This window comes from Convolutriloba macropyga, chromosome 4, assembly GCF_964194025.1.
Source record: "Convolutriloba macropyga chromosome 4, txConMacr16.3, whole genome shotgun sequence".
NCBI lineage: Eukaryota > Metazoa > Xenacoelomorpha > Acoela > Convolutidae > Convolutriloba > Convolutriloba macropyga.
In genome coordinates, this window is record NC_134471.1 from 60,685,703 (window position 1) to 60,704,602 (window position 18,900).

The following is an 18,900-nucleotide window of genomic DNA, read 5'->3' on the forward strand; positions in this document are numbered from 1 at the left end:
GCTCTGTGTAAATGAATTTGCTAATTTGAGTTAAAGTTAGTGTCTCTGTTTTTGAATCACTATCTTTTTTGAAGAAAAATATGAGTTCTGTCATTTAGTCTCATCATGGACAACTATGAGAAGCTGTTCTCAAATGTCTTTTTTGTGATCAGTTTAAAGGCTTTTTCAGATTCAAAGGTTTTCATTTATTTTGAAATCACTTGCTTTCATTTTTTTTCGACTTTTGCCCCTTTGTAAAATTTTGTTCTGTTACTTAATCTCAGTAATTTAATTTTCATTGGCTTTTGTATTAGGCACATTTGACGGCCGACTTTGTTTTCAATACAATTTTTCTACACTGTTTTTCATTAAAGTCCATAGTCAATAAAATTGATGGAAAGTTGATGAACTGCACTGAGGTGATATTGTTGTGCCCAAAGTTTGTTTATAGCTGCGAAGCTGTAAGCTGAGCGTAGCTATATTGCGGTGTTCTTGGTTTTTTTTGTTTCGTCGTCTGACGCTTTATTTTCGTTTTACATTTGTTCTAGAACATTCTGTCTCGTCACTGCTTAAATGGCTTTTTCGCGCTTGATTTCACGCTTTCTGCGTGAACTAAATTGCGGTTATTCAGAAACAGAATCTGTTCCTAAAACAAAGTTGATTGTAAGAAAACAGATTGTATGGTCCGACAGCCGAGTGGTTAAGGCGACTGGCTGTTAATGCGGAGATCGCCGGTTCGAGACGCGACAGGGAAACTTTTTTTGCACCCAAAAACAACCTCCTTTGAAATAAACTTGTAAGTTTTATAGGCGGCGGCGATAACTATTATCAACTCACTTCTGTATCTTTTTCCATCTGTATTTTACGGCACGCAAGTCTATTTCGCAGCTATTCCGGCAATCTGCCGGCTATGTTTTATTAATTGCTCTCAAACGAAGTTTGTAGCAATTATATTATTCCTGGCGGTCTTATGCGATTTTTTGCTTGACCAATTTTTCGTCTGACGCTTTTGACTTCTCGTCCTCAAAAACGGGATAAACAGGTAGCGCCCAGCGGGCATTAAGTGCTCTTAGAGCCCTTCAGGTCTGTTTCAGCTCAAACTGTTTTGGAGACTTATACTTATATTTATGGTGTGTAGGGCGGTTCTTAGAGCTTGAGACACCCCCCCCCCCTTGTAGACCCCCCACCCCCACTATTGCCTCCACCCCCCCACCGCGCTGTTGCCCCCCCCCCCCCAACCCCTTGCTGTCCTCCATCAGCCCCCAGTGCACCCCACCCCCCCCCCCCCCCCCGTGGCTAGCTACTGACCAAGCCCACCGCTCGCCGGTCGTTTGAGAGCAATTCGCCCGACATTAGTCGGTTATGTTTTTCCCCTTTTTAACTGGCCAAACATTAAATTAGCCTATTTCTAAATTTGTTAGATTTGATCTTGCTGTTATAAGTGAAATAAAGGACGCACGAAGGCAGTGACATCAATGAGGAGATTTGTCAAACCTAACAATTTGGTGGTGTTTTTGCCCCTCTGTTGCCCAATTTTTATTCGGATAACAGAGCGAGTGTTTTCACTGAAAATGGGTTACATAGCGCAATAAAAGGGGGACTAGCCGTTATAAGTTATCACCGTTATCAAAATTTAGATTTTTAATTGTTCGGCCAGCGTCTATTTATAAGAACGTTCCCATAAATCAAAATTGATCAAATAATTACGGGTGTTAGATTCTTTTTCGGTACGCAATTTATGCAATATTCTTTCTGTACTATTTCCTGTTTAATTGCTCTCGAAGAAAAGCAATTATTGTAAACGTCCGTGTCTTTTTTATGCAAAATTTTTGCTTGACTGTTTTTGACTTTTCGAGCGACTTTTACGCCCTTAATTTCCTGCGTTTTGCCTGATCTTAAGTTCTTTCTCATTAACAATTTTGAGCAGCCCCCCCCTCCCCTGACTGAAGCAGGCTGCAATTGATTAGAGCTTCCACTAGTCGAGAGCAATTTTTCCGACGCTAGTCGGTTATGATCTATCGTTTTTTCTGCACTTCATAATTCTTTTTCTTTTTCTCCAGAAACTGGTGAAATTATATAGGTAAGACGGTGTGTTGGAAAAACTAATGGAATAACGGACACATTTTGAAGGATGCTTTGCCGTGGGAACATTATGTAACGTTACTGTAGTTACGTCTCGTTACGTTTGCTAAGATTCTATAAAGCCATATATGACCCTGTACGATTTCCAGAATAATCATATTAAGACTTCGTATGACTGCAGATTCATTAATGGTGTTCATGAAATCTGCTCTTATTTCAGAACCAAATGTATGAATATCTTGGAATTATTTTGGGTGCTTGTGCCTTGATTGTGATATTTGTACTGACAATGTATTACGTATTCGCACAATCCGGAATGCTTGTGAACATCGAGGTGAACATGAGAACAAAACATGTGTTCAACACGCCCAGGATTCTAGGCTACAAAACGTACACTGGTTACTATAAACACGCACATGCGGCTTTTGCTTCATTGGCGAAAGTAGCGCCCTTCAGTGACACCGTAGCCATTTACTACGATGATCCGGAAATGGTAAGATTGTCTTCCTGCTTCAATTCAATTTTTGCTTCAATTGTAGTGTTCTGATTTTGTCCTCATGTTGCCCTCCCAAACTTAATATGAATAAATTTTACGCCGGAAGGTCAACGCGATGTTTCCAAATGGTAAAACACAGTTCTTGGGTCGGATATTTTACAATTCTGGTTGTGAGCGTATTCATATCTTGTTAGACTTTGGCACATTATTGATCGTTCCAATACTCTAAAACAAATGTTAAGAACAATTTAATGCTTTTGGTCTTTCCATAGGTTTAATCCATAGATAAAGGATAAAGGTGCAAAAGTCTGATCTGGTAGCAATACATCTAGTGTATATGTTCTAGTTTTAAACGCTATTTCGCGGATAAGACAGCAATTTTCAACGTTGAGCCAAAATATTGCCCTTTACGTAGATCTGTTCTGAATGTTGATACGTTCCCCAGTGCTAGTGGACATGCCAGAGGTGAAAAGAGTGCTTTGAATTGTTTTCCTTTTCATGTTTTTAATTGCCTTAAAACGACGTTTAATTATATTAGTCCTGCGGTGTTTTTCATGGGATTTTTTGCGTGACCGATTTTTAGTGAGGCAATTTAGTTTGTTCGTTTGCTGAGGCGGGATAACCAGGTAAATCCTGGAGGGCTTTAAGTGGCTGGCAGCTCTCTTAGATTCCTTCTAGAATCTTAGATATGCGATTCACCGGAGCTCTAAGTTTGACTAACTAAGATTCAGGCGTTAAGCTGCCAACACCACCAAACATCTGAGAAGCCGAAACTTGGAGGACCAAAAATAAACAATCAGACAAGCCGGAACGTAGTCGGGAACCTATGTGGAACAAGAAACTGGATCAGCACACAGCAGTCTTATCTGTTGACAAACTCTTACACTATCGCGCCGATTACCGAGCTACTGATAAACGAAATTGCACAAACTTGGAACCATTTGGCCCAGCAAAACCGAGTAAATGAATAACCACAGCTGATTCAACTAGACCAAGAACTACCAGCTCCAATAAAACTAACGTAATTCCGACAGCTCCGGAAACACTACTAAGCGACAAAACGAAAACGTTGACATAATCAAAATGAAAGTGGACAAGGAATGCCGTAGATCAACCAGAATCGGAATTGAAAGCCGAGTAATATATGGTGAATTTAACTAACTACTTTTAGCCGACAGGTCCAAATTGCCTCCAGGTCTGCAATCACCTCTCTCTATATTCCGCATCCCAGAAAGAACTTTAAGCCAAAGCGTGGTCGAGACGGTTCAAGTTGCCAGCACTACCCAAAACCCGAGAAACCACGACTTTTCAGACACGTCAGAATACACCATAACGTGGGACAGAGTTTAATATATCGAAACCTTTTGTCCTTCCGGCAGTGTTATAGCCCCGACTTAAGCGCACTGTTGTGTTCGACAAAAACTTTATAGCAAAAATACGAGAAAAAGTTGTTAACAAATGCAATAAGGATTGTTGGGGGAAACCTATGTTGGCCGTCTCCTATTTTTACATTTCAAATTAATTGAATTGTGTATTGAAGACCTTTCGTTTTGTAAGACGTGTTCTTACTTCGGTTTTTTTGTGGGAAATGTGATGTCGTATTGGAGGTTTTACTTTAGCCACGCTCATTTCAGTAGCGAAGGACGAGTAGTTATCTGGCATAAACACTGTTACAATTTTTTTTAAAGCGAAGTGAAAAAACAGTGTTTAGACAAATTTTCTGTCTGCGATAGTTTTTTGTTCGTGGCTCAATTCGTGTAGTGTTTCCGCTATTTTCTCTCGGATTTTCAAAATGCTTTTCAAGGTGTAGTTCTTTTGTAATCCGTTGACTTGATTTGGTAAATTATAGATTGTTTTGGTTACCTGTTCAGGCGTAATTGTTTCCATTGCACTTTTCTGTCTGATAGTTGAAAATACTTAAGTCTTTTCAATATAAATCATTTTTTCTTTTGCTTTATTTGTTGTTTCGTGGTTCTTTCACTTGGTCTCAGAAATGACTGTTCTCGTTGGCGGTCAATTCAGGCTTTTCGTTTGCGGTCAAAATGTGTAATGGGTTTATTTGGTATCTGAATTTTTGATACGGCAGTACAGCATCCGTTTTAAGAATTAGTGGTGATTTTTCAAGTGTCTGTTTTTGTGATTCTTTTTGATAATCAGTACAAGCTAATAGCAAGCTCTCGAGTGGGAGTAAAGTAAAAAGGAGAGAACATTAGAGATGATGGGATACGGGGAATGGTTTGTTATGAACCAACAATCAATCAGCTCAAAGCAGATGAGAATAATCAATTCATAAACAAATTAACTCTCAATATCAGCGAAAGAGCATCAGTCAACGTAAAAGTCTCCGTGCATCAACAATAGTCCCTATGGAAGCATCAACCTGGGTAGTCGGAGCAAGCGGAAACATCATTGCGGTCGTTGGAGCGATCGTCGGAGCGCACGGAAACATCATAGCAGTATGGAGTTCCGGAGTTGCGAAAAATTGATTTTCATTGGGATAAACGTAATGATGTACGAGTTGCTTTTCCAAAAGGTCGTTTGCTGGTAACTTGCGTTATCACCCGAGTTACTGAAGGTCCTACTCATTTGCCAGCTAAGACCAGTGGACTGAAAGCTTGTTTTAAACATTCATCAATCGAGCCTTGTATTTCAATTATTTGGTGTTTCATGGTAAATGTATGAGTGTTCATTTTCTGTACAGCTTTTGGCAAAGGTGTTAAAAATTTTTACATCAAAAAACGTTTTCGCGAATCTGCTGTGCAAAAGTTCTTTGGATTTAATGGCACTTTTTCGCCAAAGTACCTGCCTTGCAATGCAATAAGATTGGGCTCAATTTGAGCGTCACAACGAATTTCCTCAAGCAGTTTGGCGAGATCTATGGATATCGTTTTTTCTTATTTGTTATACCCGCCTTTGGGACAGTGATGATTATGAGCAACTGTGAATGGCTCACAACAGACACAGTTCGACAATGAAAAGACTTCGCGTGAAGCATTCTACTTTTGGGGGGGGGGGGGGGGCAAACGTTTTCGATTTCATATTCAAGGACTCTAGATCCATGTATATCTAATTTGCCTTTTATAACTTTTTTGCGTCGTTGACGAACTCAACTGGGTTGCTGAGATTGAATTTGATGTTATAGCCAAATGAAGGGTATGCAGTTTAGACTTGAGAGAAGGACCCTCACAGCGTAAATTGATCAAGCAGCGTTTCGGTCATCCGCGTACCATTTTTGGATCGTTTTCGTCTGTAACCCTTTAATGAGGGGCAAAATAGCTAGTCCATACCTTGTCATTGCATGTGGGTCCATACCTTGTATTTGAATGGGGGTCTTTCACAATGAGGACCGGATTTGCAAATGTGGGGAGGGGTGCTTAAGTATTATCCGTTACTGTTTTGTTGTTTTTATTTGAAGTTAAGACACCGCCCTTCGATTTGTTGGTCAGTCATCTTAGTGCACTTGAGATTTGTTCAGTTTGCATGCTTTTTAAATAGTTGGAAGTAGTTTGTTTCATCTTTAGTTTTTGATTTCGTAAGTCTATGATTTAGAGCTTTCGCTTCCAAAAACGGGTTCAAATCCACCTTTTGTCAAAGCTGGAATCGACTAGCAGTTGTGGTGCTGATTCATCGTTGCTTTTTTCGTTGAGATGGGGAATGACCATAGCGGCTAACATGCTATGCTAGCTTCACTATTGTTAGCAGTCTCACCTCGTGACAAAGATATCCAACTTTGTTTTGCTTAGAAACAGACTCGCTTCCAGTGAACAATTTCTAGGTATACTTTTTTGAGTGTTTCATTCCGCTGCTCGAATTGGACCAAAAGCAAGTAAAGCATTTGTTTTTAAAATTAAATTTTAATTTATAATTGGATTTTTTTAGGTTTGTCGACCGTTTTTGTGGTTTCGCTTTTGTTGACTGTCACTTTTGACATAGTTATTCTTTTTGACAGATCTCGTCGTTGAGAGAATCGCGGGATCTATTCAGATGGTTCCGCTTAACACAATGGTTTTATCAATTCGACAGTACTTTTGTTGCTTGGGAAATATTTGACATAGTTAATGATCGGATTACAGAGCTGAGGACCTATATAATTGGTTTGCTTCGGATGTTGATGCTGCCTGATCTTGCGTTGGCTAGACGCGTCAGAAAAAAATTTGATGCAGTTTAATTTTTGAAAAAGTCTGATATTGAATCTTGAAAACTTTGAAGAAGCTTCCGGAGTTCTTGAGTTTTGAATATTGCAATACTAACATCGTCTTGCAAGATTAAACATAGTCCAGAAAGATTAGCAATGTGATGCAAGATACTGCGTGAATAATATTCACCTAGAATTGCAGTTCATGTTTGATTAACGTCTGTTTTTTGTCCTTACTCAAAACTAATTCCATTTCTCAGGGTGACAGGCGTACTTTCCGCTATGTAGCTGCCGCAGTCGTGGAGCCATGCGGTGACAAAATGACCTTGGACGAACTCGTCAATCGCCTGGAGGAGGCGGAGTACAAATTTTTTGCTCTTCCTGGATCTGATCCGGACGAGAGTGCCTTGAGTGACCGTAAAAACGTGCAGAAGTCGAGGACTAACCCGAGATTCGCTCCAATGGTTAATTGCGAGTTCCCTATCACCAATGCACTCTCTCTTCTTGTCGCTATTAGGCGAGTGTACCCCAGGCTTCGTGCATACATTCAGGCAAGTGATATACCAATAATAAGAAAGCACATTCCAAAGACATGTCAATATTAAGAAAGCAGATAAGTTAACAAGTAAACACACTTAAAGTCTAGGATTGGGCAGATATGATTCATAGAAGTATTTCCCTAAAACTGTGGTCTAAACTCTTTGCTTTTACCTAATTACTTCATTTGGTCTGTTCATGATGCCAAAATGCCACTTCGCTACTACATACTGTTTTTCAATTGTCTTCAACTAGCTCCCAAAACTTTGTTAAAAAGCTCTCGAACGACGTTTGGGGCAATTATTGTATACTAAATTTTTGCTCGACCATTTTAGCTCAACTTCTCTCATGCCGAAGTAAAGTTTGTTACTAAAGTAAACGTAATTGTAGCGTAGGAAATCACTAGTGATAGCCGAGTGGTGAATGCTTGTCGGGGACTGCGGTTAGGACTCCCGAGATCGTGGGTTTGGTTCGCACTTTGGTCGGATGTTTCTGCACACAGACAAATATTTATCTGGCCCGCAGCCGTTGAATTGATTTGCCGCGCCTGCCGTTCGAAAGCATTTGTCCGACATTAGTGGGTTTGTTTTGTGTGTTTTGTTTTTTCTTTGCTTTCAATTTCAAGTTCCAGGGCTTATTCGGGCTTCTTCGTCATCTCTAGTTTTCTGTGATTTGCGTACATATACACAAAGTCAAATATTTTCCAGACAAAATATTGATTTATTTGGAAAACTTAGTCCGAAAATGTGTGTACACAAAGTAAAATTTGATTGAATTCTTTTTAATAGACTCTATGGGCCTCTAAAAGCTTTATTTAGGCGCTCTCGTTTTTTTAATATTCAAGAAGAGTTTGACTTGCATTGAGGCGCTGTCTTACGACTTGACGAGACGATGATTATTGGTGGAGCGTCTATTTTATCGATAGTTTTGTTGACAGTTTTTGAACTAGTAGTTAAAAGCGTGAAAAGTGTTTGTGACATTTCTGAAGAATTCTGAAGAGCAAAGAAGTTATTTTCTGCTCATGATGGGTTTTTGAGAGAGCAAGAAAATAGGTGATTTTTGACCACTTAGGGCGTTTACAAAGCACTTTTTCAGTTTTTGTTCAGTCAACGACTTCTCTCATTTATCTAAAATAGTGCGTTTAGAAGCATTTTTGACCATCTGAATCAAATATTACAGTTTATGGTTCAACTTCATGTTTTCACACTTCTAATGATGCGTTTTCATGTTTCAGCTGTCTTTAGTAGCTATCTAGCTGTGTAATGTGCTGAAACTTTTCTCAGGCCCAAGTTTAATGTGAAAAGGTCATTTTTAATAATAATCATAATAATAATAATAATAATAATAATAATAATAATAATAATAATAATAATAAATTGTTCTCAAGTATGTATAAACAAACAACTTTGTTCAATGAGGTTTACATATACATACTCAAAAGGCCATCAAAAGGCAAAAAAGCCTAGTCGTATGATGCCTTTGGGAAGCAGTTTGTTAGCAAGTAGGGGTGTGGGTAGGGTGTTGACATTGGTTTGTTTTTAAGGTTTAAATAGATTGAGTGACAGCAAGTACACGTGAGAAAACAGTTGAGTTTTTGCAAAAGGATAAAAATAAAAAAAAATTGTTTTAGACAATTGCTCAAAAAAACTAATAAAGTTCTATGATATCATTTCCTTGTATAAAATTTTCAAGAAAAGTTTGGTGGTGTGTATTAATTCCAGATTTGTAGCAACTCTTTATAAAGTGAACATATTTTGAGTCGAAATAAAGTATATAATTTAGCAATTTCCTTATTCGTATTCCAATTCTATTTGGGTTGATACCAGTATATTGATTGCTAGGTTTTAGTTTCTTACTTGTTGTTCTTTTCTCATCTAGCCTCACGAGCTCTGAATCCTCAATAAACCTGTTAAAAACTTCATTTTTATGTTCCCGCCTAATTGTTTTGGTTAAAAATTTTATTAGCTCAAATATGCAGCATTTTCACCGGGAAGATTCCATATTTTTCCCGTTCGTTCGCTGTTGATTGATGACTTTGTTTCCTGAAAATAATTCGCGTAATTTGTTTAGTTTTCACTTCGATAAACTTCAGGCTTGTCTTGTTTGCAGTTCCGTAAATAAGCACTCCATATTGTATAACCGGTTGAACAAAAGACTTGTATACTAAAACTAATTGTTTAATACTCAATATAAACCTCAGTTTGTAGAACAATCCCGTAATATTGGTCAGTTTTGCAGCGACGCTATTTATGTGTTTTTTGAAATCCAATTTGTTGTCCAGCAAAACGCCTAGATCCTTCACTTCGTTGCTCTTTTTAAGGGTTGCATTGTTCAGTCTTAGAACATTCATCATAGTTTTAAAACCTAAGTTTAGAATAATCGTTTTTCCAACATTGAGCGTCATTTTGTTATCGCTTAAGTAGAGGCCGATGTTGTCAGTATCACTTTGAAAAAGAACTGCATTTGCCTTTTTTTGGCTGTAGAGCAGTATCGTCGGCATAGAGCGTTATTGTAGAGCAGTTGCATTGTTGTCTGATGTCATTGACGTATATGATGAAAAGTAGTGGTCCTAAAACTGAACCTTGCGGCACGCCAAACGTAACAGTTCTCGGACTCGTTCTTGCAGCACCATATCTAAGAATGTTTTCTGTCAGATAAGTAAGAGTTCATAATTTCAAGCACTGGGCCTCTCAAACCTATGTTAGCAATTTTTATTAGTAGTAAGTTATGATCAACCGTGTCAAATGCCTTTTTCAAATCTAGAAACAAACCTATCGAGCACTTTGGCTGGTTTTCTAAATTGTCCCTAGCGTTTTCAACAAAATGCGCTAATGCATCAAATGTTCCTCTTTGTCGTCGGAAACCATATTGATTTGCATCCAGGAGATCAAAAACTTCAAAAAATTAGATATTTTGTACAGAAATGTTTCAAAGACTTTTGCAACAGTTGGAAGTAGAGAAATTGGTCTGAAGTTTGATGGTTCCTAGACATCACCACTTTTATGTACTGCTACTATGATAGCTTCTTTCAGGCAAGGTGGAAAACTTCTTTCATCGATACATCTGTTGATTAATTTTGTAAGTATTGTCATAATTACCCTTTCGAGTTTCTTCAAAAAAAAGTGTTCAATTCAAAGCAATCTGTGCTATATTTGGTTCGCATTTTGTTTATTATTTCCCGTACTTCCAGCGAAGTGGCCCTGGTTAGTCGCATTGATTGTACACTAATACTACTGCTTTTAGAAATATTCTCACTTTTAGACTCAAAATTTGATGCTAAGGTTTTACCAACGGTAGAGAAATAGTCTATGAATGTATCAGCTGTCTCTTTATTGAGCCTATGTTGCGATGCAACTTTGCCTTTTAATCTGCTAATGCAGTCAAAAAAAGATTTAGAGTTCTGACCATCTGCATTCATTAACCGCTGATAATACATTTCCTTTTTTCTTCTGATCAGTTTTTGCAGCTTGTTACGTAGTGCATTGAATTTGAGTTGATCGTTTTTGTCTTTTGTTCTCATGAAATTATGGTATTGTTGTCGTTTCTTGGTAGCTAGATGGTTTATTTCGCTGTCAATCCACAATTTTTTATTTTTTGTACCTTTACAAATTTTTGTAGAGACAAATTTTTCACCACATTCAAGAGAAACTGAAAATTTGTCATGGCTTCTTCAGAACGTAATTGATCAAGTGTTAGTTCAAACTTCTGTAATTCATGTTGCATATAAAACTGAAGATTAACAATTACGTTTGGGTCATTAAGCTTTGTCCACATTTTAATCATACAATCATCATCATTTTCTTTTTCCGAATGATTCAATTTGTGTCCCGAGAATCCAAAAAAGAGCGTATAATGATCTGTTAGCGTAGTTTGTGACACTTTCAGATCAATTTTTACGTTGGAATACACGGCATCAATACAAGAATTACTAGTCTTTGTTTCTCTAGTGCAGTTCGCATTTTCTGCATAATGCAGATCAAAAGACAGCAAGGCTTCTTGCAATGTTTTCAACTTTGAAGAAACGGTGTGATGATTTATATTGAAATCACCACATATAACTGACATATAGTCTTCCGGAATAACAATTTTCTCAAAATGGTTTCCTAAGCTTGTGCTTAGTTTTTCGTTGGACGTGTTTGGCTTGACGTATATTGTAGTTAAAAAAGCTTTTAAATTATTATAGCGAAACTTCAGTGTTAAAATTTGGCACTCATTGCTGGTGTACTTGCTTACTGTTTCGAACTTCATTTTATTTTTCAAAAAAATACCAACTCCACCGATTTCGTTTTACACCCCTACTGACTGTAACGATTTTTTGATAACCATCTAGTTGCAAACAAGCAGTGTCATACTCTTCGTTTATCCATTTTTCTGTTAAGCAGACGGCTAAGGGTAGACTATCTAAACTGTTTACTAGATTTTGAAGCTGATCTAAATTTTTGTATATAGATCTTATATTTTGAAGCATGAAGAGCTTTTGCATTTTGTTGTACTAAAATGATATGTACAAGTGGAAGAAAAACGGGACGACCATTGGTTTCAATGGATTGTAGCAGCAAAGTTTAAAGTGTTAGCGGATATGACGTTAGAATTAAAACAACTCTGGTTACCAGAGTAAAAAATGGTTTTTTTCGAAAAAAAGCTATATCGTAGACAGAATATTATTTTTATTTTGTTAAAATATTTAAAAATATATAGCCTAAAAGGAGAAAAAAAAACAAAAAAAACAAGAAAACGATGAAAATAAAATTTTTTCTGCTAAGATCATGTATTTGGAGAAAGTTTTTAAGCTTAACAACTTCAAGCGCGTAATCGCAACAATCAGTTGATATACTTGATTTATTTTGGGTGATCCTGTTTTCACATTGAGAGAAATGAAAAGAAACGACATCTTCCATTTTAAATAGGCGCTTTATCGCAGCCATCAAATCTGATGTACGAACAATTTCTTCATTGATTTTTGGTCGTTTTTGCTGTTTTTGAGCTCTGAATGCAGCAGTAGTTTGGCCTTGTTTTTGTCTATTTGTATATTTGTTAACTAATTTGTTTATTTAAAGGTCGGTCATAGTGTATATGGCTGTTTTGCTCTGCGATTTATCGTTTTATGCTAATGTATTTTGTTTCCTTTCGTTTGTGACACTTAACAACAGATACATAGCGTTTTTATGACCCAAAGTTTTTATTGTTTATCTAAAGTTTTGGCACTTAGAATTTTTATCAAGAAATTGTTGGTTTTGATGAAATTGGTTTGACTAAAGTATAAACTTCAAAATTTAATGAAAATGCTTTGATTTTTTGATTTTGTGAATGCAAGTTTTCAAGGTGTTTTTGTTTGTAAAAACTGTCAGTTAATCAATAGCCTAACCTTCTGCTGGGGTTTGGAGTTATTGATATTAACACAAAAAAAATTTCAGATGAAACGACACTAATAAATTTAAGGGACATCTTAAAACTTATACATACAAATTTCATTTTTCGTCTTTTTTTTTTTTTCTGCTTGTCGTTTTTGTCCAGAAAGTTATGCGTATGGGCAATTTGTTTTTTTTCGAATTTGAATTTTGTATACTAATTATCCGTTCTCGTCACCTTAGCTACCAAGGTTTCTACAATAAAAATTGCGTTCTGATCGTTCTCGAGTTATTTAAAAAGTTATTTATTTGGTTTTGTTAATTCCTGTGTTTTTCGTTGGACGTGTTTGGCTTGACGTATATTGTAGTTAAAAAAACTTTTAAATTATTATAGCGAAACTTCAGTGTTAAAATTTGGCACTCATTGCTGGTGTACTTGCTTACTGTTTCGAACTTCATTTTATTTTTCAAAAAAATACCAACTCCACCTCGATTTCGTTTTACACCCCTACTGACTGTAACGATTTTTTGATAACCATCTAGTTGCAAACAAGCAGTGTCATACTCTTCGTTTATCCATTTTTCTGTTAAGCAGACGGCTAAGGGTAGACTATCTAAACTGTTTACTAGATTTTGAAGCTGATCTAAATTTTTGTATATAGATCTTATATTTTGAAGCATGAAGAGCTTTTGCATTGTTGTACTAAAATGATATGTACAAGTGGAAGAAAAACGGGACGACCATTGGCTTCAATGGATTGTAGCAGCAAAGTTTAAAGTGTTAGCGGATATGACGTTAGAATTAAAACAACTCTGGTTACCAGAGTAAAAAATTGTTTTTTTTTCGAAAAAAAAGCTATATCGTAGACAGAATATGTATTTATTTTGTCAAATATTTAAAAAATATATAGCCTAAAAGGAGAAAGAAAAAAACAAAAAAACAAGAAAACGATGAAAATAAAATTTTTTCTGCTAAGATCATGTATTTGGAGAAAGTTTACAAGCTTAACAACTTCACGCGCGTAATCGCAACAATCAGTTGATATACTTGATTTATTTTGGGTGATCCTGTTTTCACATAGAGAGAAATAAAAAGAAACGACATCTTCCATTTTAAATAGGCGCTTTATCGCAGCCATCAAATCTGATGTACGAACAATTTCTTCATTGATTTTTGGTCGTTTTTGCTGTTTTTGAGCCCTGAATGCAGCAGTAGTTTGGCCTTGTTTTTGTCTATTTGTATATTTGTTAACTAATTTGTTTATTTAAAGGTCGGTCATAGTGTATATGGCTGTTTTGCTCTGCGATTTATCGTTTTATGCTAATGTATTTTGTTTCCTTTCGTTTGTGACAAACTTAACAACAGATACATAGCGTTTTTATGACCCAAAGTTTTTATTGTTTATCTAAAGTTTTGGCACTTAGAGTTTTTATCAAGAAATTGTTGGTTTTGATGAAATTGGTTTGACTAAAGTATAAACTTCAAAATTTAATGAAAATGCTTTGATTTTTTGATTTTGTGAATGCAAGTTTTCAAGGTGTTTTTGTTTGTAAAAACTGTCAGTTAATCAATAGCCTAGCCTTCTGCTGGGGTTTGGAGTTATTCATATTAACACAAAAAAAAATTTCAGATGAAACGACACTAATAATTTTAAGGGACATCTTAAAACTTATACATACAAATTTCACTTTTCGTCGTTTTTTTTTCTGCTTGTCGTTTTTGTCCAGAAAGTTATGCGTATGGGCAATTTGTTTTTTTCGCATTTGAATTTTGTATACTAATTATCCGTTCTCGTCACCTTAGCTGCCAAGGTTTCTACAATAAAAATTCCGTTCTGATCGTTCTCGAGTTATTTAAAAAAAGTTATTTATTTGGTTTTGTTAATTCCTGTGTTAGTCAATTGTGGACTTTTCTAGTATTTTTATTCTATTCTTGAAATTGTAATTCAGGACTTGTCCTGCTGTTTTTTGTTCTTTTTAACTTTCGGTCACGTTTTGTTTTACACAAGTTGCGATTTTCTCATTTATTGGGGACTTAAATCTTCATTCCAGCAAAAATACGCAAAGCAATTTAGTAAGTACAGGCAAGATCAAGAGCAAAGGAAGCGGTATAAATCGGTAAAGCCTGGTAATTAATTCAGTGATTAAGGTTCATTAGAACGGTTTAAGCTAAATTTCCTCTCACTTAGAAGCTCAATTAAATGTAGTTGTGTAATCATCTTGCCAAAACCGCACACCGAATAGAACACTTTGAAGCATGAAAAAAGGTATCAATTTTCATCTTCCAGTGCTAGTCCCGATCGGCTTCAAGAAGGCCAACGGCAGATATGTTTAAATTTTTTTTGGCAGGTGGTAGTTGCTTCATGTAGCTTGCATCTATTACAAACATCAATAGATGTATCAGTGATACTTCTTCCATCCACGTGATGTAACGAATTTACTCTGAGACATTTTGTGTGGACACTCTGTAGGCTACTGGACAAAGATTTTTCTTGCTCCTAAATCAAACGAATTGTTTTGTGTGAAGGTTACGCTTATTGATTATACTTAATTGTGTAAAGGTTAGAAAGCAGGATAGAAATCGGGGAACGAAGAGCGTCTTTGCGATAGAAACCCTGAATTAATCTCCGGTAATTTGAACAACAGCTTTTCGCCTCTAACCAGTCGGCTTGTGGGGACATTGCCGCTTAGATTGGGACTGTTGTTTCCTCATCAGATCTTGCATTAGATAAATAATAGGATGTTAGAACAGTTATTTATAACAATTACGATCTGCTCGATTGGGTTTCAATAGACCTTAGAGTACAAAGGAATCTGTACAGGGAAAGCCATCTTATAATAAGCGATAATGAAACATCAAGTTATCTATAGGGAAGGTATATGATTCTGTATGAGTTTATCTGTCAGTGGAAGTTTTGTTTATATTTCTTTGTGCACAAATTGCTAGAATGCATGCACGGTTGTCTTTTTTGCTTATTTGAAATGAACCAGCACGGAGAGAGAAGGTCGCAGAGAGCAGTAGCGAGAACAATGTCGAAGGTCAGCAGAACAACTGAGTACAATGTTCGCCGCTCTGCCTACTTGAAATAAGGGCTGATAGTTCGTTGTAGTGCTCAAGGGCCTATGTATTGGTAAATGGATCCGTTATGATCAGCAGATTTTCCCACACGAGGAATGTGCTCGGTTCCTCTGCCTAGATGTTGGTACAGGGGGTCTTCATTTGAGGGTCTCAGAGCTGATTTTTATACGTGCGAACTTGTCCTGTTTGAACTATCCAAGTAATTGTACTGAAAAATTGTTCTCTTCATTTTAGGCCTAAACAAAACTTCGGCTCTTGCTTCCCTGAGTCAACTTACTCATCGATGCTAAGCTGTTAAAAGCTTCTTTTTAGCTGTTAAAGCAGTTGCTTTTTTCTTATTGCTTATATCTGCTCATTCTGATTTTTTGTTCAGCAGTCCGCAAAATGGAAAATTAAAAATCTTTGCAAGGATGACTTTCTGAAAAACTCGGGCATCACGAACTAAATTGACTGCTAAACCAAGTCAGAGGCTCTTTACCAACACATGGTTAGCAAGATTATTGTGGTAATAATTCGCATGACAGCTGATGTCAAGTTGAATTGAATATTTTGCTATGAATATAAGATTTTTTGTGAAGGCCAGCAACACAATCTTTTTGCAAAATTGTTTGCTTTTTTTGCAATTATTATACTACGTTGCTTTTCACTTTTGCTTGAAATCTGTGGTAGAGAACGCTCATCAAAATACTTAAACACGACTTCGTAGAAACACTTTTCTCTAGTTCATTTCGTAAGGTTTTTATGAAGTTACAATGGGCCAAAACTTAAACTCGGAGGCACCTTATACTTTCATAAGGTGCCTCAGCTTGCCGGCCTAAAATGCTTAATCATGTTTTAGGTATGTATCTAGTTGGTCTCATTTAATGCAGGCTTGCGTTTTAAAGAATTTGTGTGGTCGTTTTTTGTGGTCGAATCAGTTTTGGTTGTTCTATGTTCCATTCCTAGTTCATTAAGCGGGAGCTACTTCCGTTCAGGCTCCGTCTACTGTTTTTTTTTGCGTTGAGATTTTCAAATGCTAAATTAGAGATTGTTTTTTTTTGTGGCGTAACAATCTTGTGAAATATTGTAATTGAGAACTTAAATATGCTCAGGCAGAAAGATTTAAAAACTCTGATTAGATTTACTTGGTGGAACCACCACTTTCCGTGGAATTAAAGTAGTACAACTGTACCGCACTTTTATCTTCCTCTCGACGTTATTGGACAACACCAATTGTGAACGTTGTGTTAGTACCAATTGCATTAGTAGTAGTATCAAACGCAGGATCAAGCATCATTTCAGTTAGTGATGAAACGATGATAACAATTTTTATTTCTTTCCTCTTGGCACTATCAAAGTAGTGCTCATTGTTTTCCTGCTGTTTACTAATTACTAATGACCATATTTTGTGCATCAAGCGTTTAATCAGCTCTTAAAGGTAGCAAAAGTTTCCTTCTCTTTAAGAGATGCAATGAGCAAAAACTTTTTAGCTACATAATTAGCTACATTAAGTAGCGATTTCCGGAAATTTGAACAATGTGTGATTTTGTTTTCACTACTAATGATTTCCATATATGCTAATAAGAGCTTGTTCCATCCATTACCATTAAAAGATAGTATTCTCGTTTTCCAAAAGAGAAAGGAAACAGCCGCCAGTAGTTTCTTACAATAAAAGAAAACTAACGCTAGGAATACTTTCCAGGATCGTATGCTGAGCGTACAGACATTCGTAGAGTATTACCAGAGAGAAAGGAGCGTTATGCACTTTCTGGTTCCATGTACAAACCTCTATCGATTCTATGTGCCCGAGTTCAGCGAGGATAACGAACAGTATGGAGCTGACACCTACAATGAACTGGTGGAGAGGCAAAACATCCGAGCGATGCGGGGGGATGTTCAAACTACATCTGTCTGAACACCAGCTAGGATACCTGAATAGGCTCAAATACATCTGAAACGAATGAATTCAGTATGAACAGAAACAAATACGTCCCAACAAATGAATTCAGTCTGAACAAAATGAAATACGTGCAAACAGAACGAATCGAGTTTCAAGTGTTCAAAGTTTGAAGAGAATCTGGGTGACTAGAAGACAGTACTCATTATTTTATTACGATCCAAGCTTATTGCGAGTTTATGACATACCCTTTTGCTTTTTGACATGATTTGTCTGACATGCCTAACGAAGTTTAATTGAACGCTGGACAGCGTACTCAACTTCCAATTCGGCGAAATGACCAAATTTTTAATCTATTTTGAACAAAGAAAATGTATGATATTGACATTAAAGAGATAGATTTATTTTCAATTTTTTTTGATATACCGTGTCATGGATTGACTATTTGAAAGCCGAATTGGGAAAAGTGAAAAGCATAACCAATAAGTGTTGTCATTTTGTCTGTGATTTGTTTTGGTATTTGGAATTCTATTGTTTACTGTCCCTTGAATGTGTGTGCAATTGTAATGAGTGCTATTTACATGAAGTGTCTGATTTTAGTTTTTAATAATAACTTATTAGTTTAATTTTATGATTTAAACCAGTTAGAAATTCAAGTGTTTGTTTTATGTTTTTTTTTCTCTTCTCTCTAATTTGGAAAGCAGAATAAAAAATGATATTACTCAATCTGAAGTTCAAATTCGTTCAGTAATTCAGAAAGCGTGTGTTTCCCTAACATACAAGAGCATTAAATAGAAAAGATTGTAAACATCTGCATTTGCACCGATTTCAACGTAAACTCGACAATTTTTCGACATAGTCCTTTGCCATGTTAATTGTTTAATTGCTCTCGAACGAAATTGGATTATTGTAAACATTGTCTTCATGAAAAAATTTTTGCCTTACCGTTTTGACTTGACTTTTACTCCCTGGACTTTTTTGTTTTGTGAGTTCTAAATTTTTCTTTTATTAACAAAACTCAGAAGCTGAACTCATGTGGTGACATTTCACTAAAAAAATTCAAATGAAAAAAAAACGCCATGTTTGGTGTAGTTTTTTTCACTTCTCTAATGACGTCCCCATAGTAACCTCTAATGACGTAATTTAAAGGCCCGTTATTGAATTTGTTACTTCGCGCTGCAATAGATTTGAGCTCTTCCTTGTTCCTCGAGATCAATTCTTTTGACGCTAGTCGGTATTTTTTTTTACAATTCAGCGAATTTGAATTATTTTGGGGTGCTGTTTTTACTATCAGAAGAGCTAAGTTTTGTTTTTGTTAAGTGAGCGAACATGAAAACTGGAAATTCAGGGATGAGTAAAATTCCAGTA

At 36.3% G+C, this 18,900-nt stretch overlaps 1 protein-coding gene across 1 annotated transcript; it reads left to right on the forward strand.

The window, feature by feature from the left end:
- Nucleotides 1–2,285: 2,285 nt before the first annotated feature.
- Nucleotides 2,286–18,200, forward strand: LOC142338581 (testis-expressed protein 264-like). Its single transcript, XM_075388387.1, has 3 exons — nucleotides 2,286–2,554; nucleotides 6,953–7,243; nucleotides 17,338–18,200. The coding sequence occupies exons 1-3, from the start codon at nucleotides 2,288–2,290 to the stop codon at nucleotides 17,548–17,550; spliced, it is 771 nt and encodes a 256-aa protein (XP_075244502.1). The 5' UTR covers nucleotides 2,286–2,287; the 3' UTR covers nucleotides 17,551–18,200.
- Nucleotides 18,201–18,900: the final 700 nt, after the last annotated feature.

Bases quoted from the DNA above. Each gene is read 5' to 3' on its own strand.
- LOC142338581 (XM_075388387.1), top strand. From the start codon at position 2,288: ATGTATGAATATCTTGGAATTATTTTGGGTGCTTGTGCCTTGATTGTG. The intron at 2,555-6,952 runs GTAAGATTGTCT...TCCATTTCTCAG, and splicing joins ACTACGATGATCCGGAAATG to GGTGACAGGCGTACTTTCCG. The intron at 7,244-17,337 runs GCAAGTGATATA...AATACTTTCCAG, and splicing joins GGCTTCGTGCATACATTCAG to GATCGTATGCTGAGCGTACA.